The sequence below is a fragment of the Saccostrea cucullata genome, unplaced genomic scaffold (genome assembly GCF_032062105.1).
Source record: "Saccostrea cucullata isolate Sc308-1 unplaced genomic scaffold, CSIRO_AGI_Scuc_v1 ctg5341, whole genome shotgun sequence".
In the NCBI taxonomy this organism is placed as follows: domain Eukaryota; kingdom Metazoa; phylum Mollusca; class Bivalvia; order Ostreida; family Ostreidae; genus Saccostrea; species Saccostrea cuccullata.
In genome coordinates, this window is record NW_026938185.1 from 104,929 (window position 1) to 114,984 (window position 10,056).

At 31.0% G+C, this 10,056-nt stretch overlaps 1 protein-coding gene across 1 annotated transcript in view; it reads right to left on the reverse strand.

Moving 5' to 3' along the window:
* The window catches only part of LOC134249586 (multiple epidermal growth factor-like domains protein 10), a 42,826-nt gene extending 35,194 nt beyond the window's left edge, over positions 1–7,632 (reverse strand). The window contains exon 1 of the mRNA XM_062731922.1: positions 7,518–7,632. Coding sequence (XP_062587906.1) covers positions 7,518–7,600 — 83 coding nt within the window. The 5' untranslated portion in view covers positions 7,601–7,632. The remainder of the gene's footprint in view (positions 1–7,517) is intronic.
* Positions 7,633–10,056: the final 2,424 nt, after the last annotated feature.

Consider the following 10,056-nt stretch of genomic DNA (forward strand, 5'->3'; position numbering starts at 1 on the left):
AACTCAAATCTTAAAAATATTATGAAAACTCAGGGACTGTCTCAAATAATTAAAGAGGCCACAAGAGAAACAAAAGACTCCAGCACCCTTATTGATCATATATATGTGTCCGAACCTAAGGATATATGCAAATCTGGCGTAATACATATGGGTATAAGCGATCATCATTTAATTTATGCTGTCCGAGGAAAAATAAAGAGCGGCACAAACAGTCATGTTAACATAAAATTTCGTAGTTTTCGGGATTTAGATGAAGGCCAATTTCACAAGGATCTCGGTGAGGTTGATTGGAATGAAATTAAGAAGTGTGGTGACGTAAATCAAATGTGGGATGTTTTTAATGCAAAATTTTTCAAAGTCATTGACAAGCATTTACCTTTTAAACAACGGCGGATAAATGTTAAGTCAGAGGAATGGATAAATGATGAAATTTTAACTGAAATGCATAACCGCGATTATCTACACGAAAAAGCACTACAAACGAAATCAGCGGAGGACTGGGATCTTTATAAGGCCAGCCGGAACCGTGTTACTCTCAAGATCAGAGATGCGAAACGGGACTTTGTAGAAGAAGCAATGGATCAATGTACCAATCGACCAAAAGATATGTGGTCTAGAATAAAACAATTTCTATCATCAAAGCAAAATTCTTTAACATGTACACAATTACAAACGGAGAGTGGAACTTTAACATCTTTTGAATCTATGGCTAACTATTTCAATGATTTTTTCTGTAGTATTGGATATGAAATAGGAAAACAGTTTGATTCCTCTTTACCGGAAGTAGAACAACTTAAACCACCAGGTTCTTTTAGAATTCCAGAAATCACAATTGAATTTATTGCAAATGAAATTGTTAAAATGTCATCTTCGAAAGCCACGGGTATTGATGGTTTGTCTGTAAAACTTTTAAAGATGTCTTTTAATCATATTGGTGATATATTACATTTTATTTTTAATGAATCTATATCATCGTGTACATTTGTTGATGCATGGAAAAGAGCAAGAGTAGTTCCATTGTACAAAGCGGGTGATGAAAATCTAGTTAACAATTACAGACCCGTATCTATTTTGCCAGTCGTTAGCAAAATTATTGAGCGTCATGTTTTTAATTCTTTTTATGAATATTTATCAAAGAACAAACTAATAACTAAAAGTCAATCAGGTTTTAGGCCAGGTCACTCATGTGAAACAGCACTAGACAATCTCACAGATAAATGGTTTAAAAACATGGAGGACGGTAAACTTACTGGAGTTCTGTTTATTGACCTGCGTAAGGCCTTTGATACAGTCAATCATAAAGTTCTTTTACACAAGCTGAGGTCATTTGGAATCTGTGAAAATACTTTTAAATTTTTTCAATCTTATCTTTTAAATCGTAAGCAATGTGTCAGTTGGCGAGGTGCTCTGTCTCGAGAAAAAGAAATATCTTTAGGTGTCCCTCAAGGGTCAATTTTAGGACCGTTATTTTTTATTTTATATATCAATGACTACTCAAAATGTCTTAAACACTCGTCAGTCACAATGTACGCAGACGACACCTCGCAGGATGTAAGCGATAAATGCATAGACGTTATTGAGAAAAAACTTCAAGAAGATTTAGAGTTAGGAATTCAATGGATGATAAAAAATAAGCTCAGTATAAATCTCTAAAAAAAAAAAAAAAAAAAAAAAAAACGCAGTGCATGCTTATTGGCACATCCAAAAGGTTACAAAAATGTAGAAATCTTATCATAAATTTTAATGATGTTCAAATTGAATTTGTGAAGCAGGCCAAATTACTTGGTGTTTATATTGATAATACTTTATCTTGGGATGTTCATGTTGACTTTATTTCAAAGAAAATTTTAAGAAAACTTGCTGTGCTTAAGAGAGTGAGTCATTTTATGCCACCGAATGCTTTACTTAAGGTTTTTAATAGTATTGTATTTCCGCATTTTACTTACTGTTCCACTGTTTGGTGCAATGTGAAAAATCAGATGTTTTTAGAAAAGTTGTACAAACTTCAAAAGAGGGCAGCTAGGATACTCTTAAACATTCGAGATATTTTAACTCCTACTACCTTTTTATTTTCCTGTTTAAAGTGGATGCCAATCAAGGATTATTTTATGTTTAGACAGGTCACTTTTCTATTTAAGGTTTTAAACAATCAAATGCCAGATTATTTGAATGTGTTTCAATATACAAGAGATGTCAATTGTCGCCAAACCAGGTCGAATGATTTTATGTCAAACATATTGTATTTACCACGAGCCAAAACAGAAAATTACAAACGTTCTTTTAGATATTCATCTGCATTTTTATGGAACAAACTGTCACAAAATGTTCGAAATTCTAGGTCAGTGGATATTTTTAAATCTGTGTATCTCGCTGAGTATTTTAACAGACTCAATACTTAAGGTCAAGATCTAGTAAATAACTTGAGACTTCTTTTTTATGCTAGATCCATTATGACGTCATAATCGATTTCAACTATCTTTTTCCCGTACTTTACGGCTTTAGCAGAATTATGTAGAAAATAGGGTATTTTCATGACATTCAGTTTGAAATCATATGAAAAGTAAACCGGATACCTATATTAAATTTGATATTAATTTAAAGAAGAGGCCATGAACATACTAAATACCGTTTTCTGAGAGACTGTAGGCAATCTGAATACATTTCCTTTGTCGAATATGAGAAAAACTCCCATATTCATGACTGGTTTTATTAATTTTTCATTGAAAATGACAGTTTAAAATACAGTTTTTCATCTTATTAACCTACAAATTATGCCCCGAAACACCTTATTTAACCAAGCTAAAGTTGTAAAGCATCAATAAAGGAATTTATTTCTCAAGTTTGATAAATCTGTAGGCACCTTTCATTTACTAGATCTTGACCTTAAAATGGATTTTTTTTCCTCAATGTCTTAGTGTACAAAAGATATGCTTCTTCATGTTTATATATGTATGTGTTGTATTTTTATATCTTGTGTTTATATTAAGATGTTAATTTTGTATATCCTTATGTGTTTGTAAATATGTTTTAATGCAGGACCACAATGAAAACTAGCTTTATGCTAATTGTGTTATCCTGGATAAATAAAGGTTATTATTATTATTATTCGAGGACAATTTACAATTTCTATTTAAAGTTGTACATTTAAGATGAGGAAAGAAAAATATGGTCTTTTGAATCTCTTTCATCTAAGTTTATAAGACGTATAAGCAAATATACATTAAATATTTCATCTACTCAGAAACCTGAGAATAATCCTTCCTTAACGTGAAAAGATGAAGAAAAATGAGATAAGCTTTATCGAAAAAAAAATATCGCATTAATTTTATGTAAATATAGAGACGCAAAGGGTCATATCACTGATCTAAACAATAATAGTCAAATGACTTTACTTTGGTCGAGGTATTTATTCAAAATTAGATAGAACACAAATAAAAAAAATGTATAAAATTCAAAATTCAAAAATATTTTTTAATATCTCAGTCAAATCAAATAACTGTTAACTTCAGTCGTGTGAGTAATGTTGCTAAGGTTTATTTTCTAACTATCAATTAAATCAGTCATCAATTGTTTCATATAATGTTCAGAATACATGTAGATAGATTGATGAATGTGATAGATGGATATACATGTATTAGAGAAAGAAAATTTTCATGGTATGAAAAAATCCTAATTGAAAATCATAGTTGCTTTTCGACCCCTACATCTTCCGAACTTATTCAATAGAAAAAGAGTGCTACATTTAAAAAAATCAATTCTCCATTATGCCATGAAAATCATTTTTTCTTTGAAAACATTCAAGAGAACATTTAGAACAAAGAAACCCTGAAATTCTTGCAAATTTTTATAATACCTCAGTTTCTAAAGTGATTTCATCATCGAAAATCTATCCAACCAGATTTAAATAATGATTTATCATACATAAAATGCTCTAGACCAAGCCCTGCACGTTGATTTTCAAAGTGCTTTCATATGTTTGATGTAACGCATTTGAAAAGAAAGGTATAGTATTTTAAGGGCACTTACTCAATATTCTCATAGATGCATTCAAAATGTATTTGAGATGATTGTCTAATTATCAAGAATGGAACGAATATTTAACGAAAATATAAACAAAGTACATGATTTTTTCAACCACGTCTAGTATGCCTGGTCGATAGGGAATTTATTGTTCGCTTAGGCACTTAATCTTATTTCTGCTTTATTTACAGGCTTTGGTGTGTTTGCTCTTTTCACAATTCATCTTTTGAGTTTTATTACTCTTGGTTATTTTCCTTAAAAACTGAATACTTTTTTTAATATAATGCAATGAATCCGGGTCATTTCTCCCCAGTACCTGCTCCGCCTAGGTCATTTCCGCCCAGGTCATCTCTCTCCTGGGTCATTTCCCTACATTACCCAGGTCATTTCTCTCCACAACCTAGGTCATTTCACTCCAACACAAAAATTATAGCGTGATAAGTTTAATTTTATTAAGTTTTATTAATTACCACGCTGAATTTAACGCTAACTTTATTTATTTTATTTCATCTTATTTATTTATTTATTAATTGACACATGTATTTTTTATTTATTCATGACTTCACACATTTAATGTTTATTTTATTCATAATTTAAACATTATGCATTCTCTCATTTATTTGAATAATTATTTTTTTCTAGAATTCTTTTATAATCTAATTCATTCCTTTATTTATTAATTTTTTGTATTAATTAATCAATTTTTACAATCTTGAGCTAGCTTTTCAAAAGGACAGAGGCACATGATTATTTATTTTTATTCATTAATTCTAAGACTTACTGTCTTTCTTTCAAATGGAATTAGCTGCAGAACTGTATCTCTCTGAAAAATATGTATTGACAGTGCGGTCTGTCAAAAAAAAAAAAAAAATCGGAGAGCTACAGTTCTGCAGCTATAATGGAATATAGAATAACTTTAAATGCGATAATATAAATATTTTATTTTCATATTCTTTCTTTAACAATTAAATTCATTATCAATTAGACCTCAAGTGAATTTGTTTATTGTCCTGTCATCCGTCGTTTATGATCTTCATCAGGAATAAATAAATAAATGTTAGAATTTGTAATTGCTGTCTTGCGGTTTTATGGTACCCTACAAGGTGTTTTTTTTTATCATCATGCTGGGTGCATATGTTTATCCGTAAATTGTCGATTTCACAGACTGACAAAACAATATCTCCTTTAGTCTTTAGTCTAAAAATTGCCAACTTGTACAAAGATGTGTTCAGCCAGATTATTATATAAATCAGAATTTGTTGTTCCCACTTTTTATTACATTGAATACACAAACTCATTACGTCATTATTTTCTTCGCGTTCTTATTATTTATAGTTTTATAATATACAATTATTCAAAATAAATAGTGTTAAATATTTACAAACTTTTACTTGTGTATCTGGTTTCATAATATATATTTTGAAGTATCCTTCACTGTTAAAAAAAAAATAGCTAGTTAAAATCACTAAGGAGACTAGTAAATTTATTGTCCATACAATCACTACCTTAAAAGCAGTTTTACTAGGTATTGGGTATATTTACTAGAAGAGATTAGTAAATCTAGAATTGATAAGTAACTTTCACTATGTATGTAAGTATCTATACGACCCCCGCTTCAAAACTCACTATCTTAGCCAGTAAACTGAAAGATTACTAATCATGACAAACGCTTACCGAGGCACACTAGCTAAATTGACTAGGTTTTTCTTTCAGTGTTTGTTTTCTAAAACTTATCTATTTTTTAGCTGCAGAACTGTAGTTTTCCAAAAAGAAAATGTATTGAACCGGTCTGTCAATATAATATATTTCTTTTCGGAGAGCTACAGTTCTGCAGCTATTATTTTATGTCATGTCTATTTTCTCCCTTTTTTTCCTCCTAAGATCAAAATTTACATATTATTATAATTTAAAACTGTTTTATTTTTTATTCCAACGTTTTTGTATCCCTAAACAAAATCAATCAATAAAAGCAATTTTTTTTGTATTATTTTTCTAAGATTCGAGTTTGATCAGTATCTATATAATATTCAGATTATATACAAAACTTCATCATCGGCTATGGTAAAAATTAATTATTTTAACAAATTAATTTATTTTAATTGAGATTAAATTTTTCTTTCAAAATTATTACCCTTAACAGAGGAGACCTCAACGTAGCAAGGGCTGGACAATGGTATCAATTTATTTTCATTAATATCAAATATTAAATTTTCCCTGTAAATAAAATTCCGACATATTCTCTCGTTCGAATTTTATAGGTCATAAATTGATAAAATTAATTTATTTTACGAGACAAAAGTTAATAACACAAGAAATGTAAATGTAAACTAGAGCAAAGCTCGTTGCAAAGCAACGAGTAGGTCTTCCGTCCTGTTTGACCGGAAGTAGCTTTCATTTTTAACAAAAATAAAAAAATAACGCCTAAAATGGTTTGAATCCTCTAAAGCTATGTTAATAAATGCAAAAATAAGCCATTTTTTGCTACTTCCGGTTTGACCGGAAGTGATGACGACGGACGGAAAATTAATTTTTATGCTCCCAGAGACATATGTTACACAAAAACTTGTGAGGAACGGCAAAAATACGTGTTTTCCGACTACTTCCGGTTTGGCCGGAAGTGACGACGCCGGATGTATTTTGATGACCCCAATAGATTGACCTTGACATTTCAAACAACTTTGCTTCTTTGACGTATTACAAATTCTCAATACTTTTTGAGATATAAAGAAAAAACTTTCAGCCCCTCTAGGCCCTTAACTTTAGGGGCCAGCCCTTTTTTCGAGATATCATTTAAAAGATCTTTTAATTTTACACCTTTTTTGTTTAACATGTCTTAACGAAATATTCCTAGGTAAAAAGTTATCGTTGAAAATGTGTCAGAATTTTTGAAATGCGTGATAGGACTATTTTCGGACCATAGCGAGAGTCGGCGTTTCGTACTTCCGGTGACAATGATATACTCAATTCACTTCTCCAAAGGTTGCTCTATCATCACTGAAAATTTCATACGTCTATCTTCAACGGTTTTTGAGAACATCGCCGGACAAAAAGACCCTCTAAAAATGACAAAATCGCGAAAATCTACGAACCGGAAGTGACGTCATCAAAATAAAAAAATTATTTCTAGATTTTTTGATGTTCTATCAGACCTGAAAGTTTCATGAAAATCCATCTAGCCGTTTCCGAGAACTCGCGTGCACAAAATCGGTAAGAAAAAAATAATAAGAAGAAAAATAGTGGAAAAGAAACCTAAGAAAAACAATAAGGTCTTCCGCTGAAGACGGAAGACCTTAATAATATATAAGACCAGATTAAAAATGGGGTGAAATGACCCAGGTAGGAGGGAGAAATGACCTACCGTGAAATGACCTACCGTGAAATGGTAGGAGAGAGAAATAACCTGGGAGAGAAAAAATTTAGAGAGAAATGACCTGACACCTAATGCAATGGTTTGAAAGATACACAGGAATGCACGACGACAAGAAAAAAAAACTTACATGAGGCATTTTCCTTGGATGGATAAGCCTGATTGTGTACGCACAATTATCCCAAACAAGATAACTTTGGAGATAAACTTCATTTTTGTCGAAGCATATTATGAAGTGACTTTAAATCTCCGGGAAATTTCATCTGAAATATTAAATGAGGCTTTAAATCTGAGTTTGATTTATTTTTGTATTTTCAAAAGTTACTTCCTTAACAATTTCTCATCTAAAAATTTATTCATTAGCATTTTATCAACAATTGCTTGTTTTCAGTAATGACTAAGATGCAAACAATATACATGTGTGATATAAAACATAATTTTAATATAACACAACCAAACAATTTAATGAGTTTAGACTGACAAAAATTATCAAAACAAATTAAATAATAAATACCTCTAAAAAGTAACAATACTCATTTAAAATATATTTATATATTTCTACGTCAGAAACGCCGAGAAATACATTTAGACTACAGACAACATTGTGTCTGTGTTTATTCACGACCAAAAAATAAGATATTAATTCATAAAAACTTGAATATTTTGGATGTTCTGATGTCAGATTGATTAATTGTTCTTTAACGTCCCTCTCGAGATTGTCCACTCATATGAAGATACCACCACTTGTTGGTGGAGAGCTGTATCAAAGTCCTCAAGTGGAATACTTGTAATTGAGGAAACAGGAATATCAACAGTCTCGTTAAAGTCATAACTTTGCAAGTGCTATGGTCGATACAAGATCTTGTCAACAAGAGTCATTTATTAAAATGCAGAACTTTAGCATACTAATTATTAGGCAGCTATATTTCACAATGAATTGTTGTCTGCGGGTTTCTTCCAATCATGACCAGGGGCTCCCAGCGGGAGAGCACATTTGGCAGGCGATACTCGCTCCTACATGACATCTGATACTACCTCTGATATTTTTTAAGTCCGTGCTTGCTCTGTTCACGATTTGTATTGTTTGAATGGACTTTTGAGTCTTAATACTGTTCTTTATCTCCATATTCCATTTTCAGCACTTTTTAAAAGGAATTTGAAACAAACATTCCACTACTCAAATTGTCTTATATTTGGCAAGGGTTTTAATTTAAAATCATGGTTATCAGAAACTCACATGACAAGTGATTTCCACATTTCAACATTTAGAACAACAAAAGAGAAAATTTTATGCATAGGTGAGGCATATGAACAATAACTGTAAACAAGGATAATTTCGCCTCGTGCTACTTTCGCACCTTTACACTTACAAACGATTTTACCCGTTTTAATTCACACAGTCATGGTTTTGCTAAAGAAATTATACTATATTCTTTGAGTTTGTTCCGTTTTTAATTCACCCATATCAGCGTAGGGCGTAAGGGGCGAAAATAAAACGGGGCTAAAAATTTTCCTGTATACAGATTTTAGATATCATGCTTACTTTAATGATATATAAATATTTCTCATATGTCTGTTTTTCTCTTCAATCACACAGATTACAAATACCAGCAGTCACTTTTAAATATAATTTAAATAATAGATAAAAAGACACCAGAAAGTTTGCAACATTTCTTTCATATCTAAATGTTAATTGACTATAAAGTAAAAAGGCTAACTAACGATTAAATTATATGACATACTTGCAGTTGTTAATCAGGCTTCAGTTAATCTTCAATGTATTACTTATGCAAAAAATCCCCTTTTTCATATTTTGTCTATATATTGTCAAACAGGTTATTGTTAAAACGTTTTACAATAAAATCGTTGAAGCCCTCTCCAATGTGAAACAAAGTTCAAATACAACAAATATCGAGTGTTCCTTGTACTATTTCGAGTAATGATTTAATCTGCATGTTCCAAGTCTGACTTCCGTTCAATTCGATACGCAAGAGCATGCTCTCCATCAAAATTAATGTTTTAAGAATTACATTAATTTTCAATGATTTATTTGACTTTAAGTGCATATCATTTAATTTTCAAAAGTTAATACGAAGAATATCCAACGTTTTATGATTTTTAAAGGGTATGGTTAAGAGGGAAGTACCCCTTCCCCTGAAAATTAGATTGTAAATTATTTTTTTCCTTTTTCGTTTTGTTTACTTTCTGTTAAGGGAAAACGAGTTCAAAGATTCGATTCCAGCGATTAACAAATTTTATTCTTAAACATTTCCTGGTTGACTTTGAAAATATTGAGACATTCATAATTTAAAAAATCTACTAATCGTCCTACACAACTAAAACCGTGTAATCTCCATCTCTGGTTTAAATTCTTCTATTTCACTTATTTGAACTGAGGTTGTATATATTCTCTTTGCTACTTCGATATATTCTTTTTCACAATAAAGCCCTTCTTCATTCGATAAATTGTCAAAGCCATATTCTCTTAAATTGGGAGCAAATTTAAATTCAGAGAGTTGAGATTCAGAAGTAGATCGGATCAATCCAAGTGAACAATCAAGCCTTTCTTCTCCTTTGATTCGGCTAAAATCAAAGTTACAGTCAACGTTTGGAAAATATTATCTTCAGCTGTACCGGGTAGATTCAAACTTTCGCCTCCTGGAAGTGTA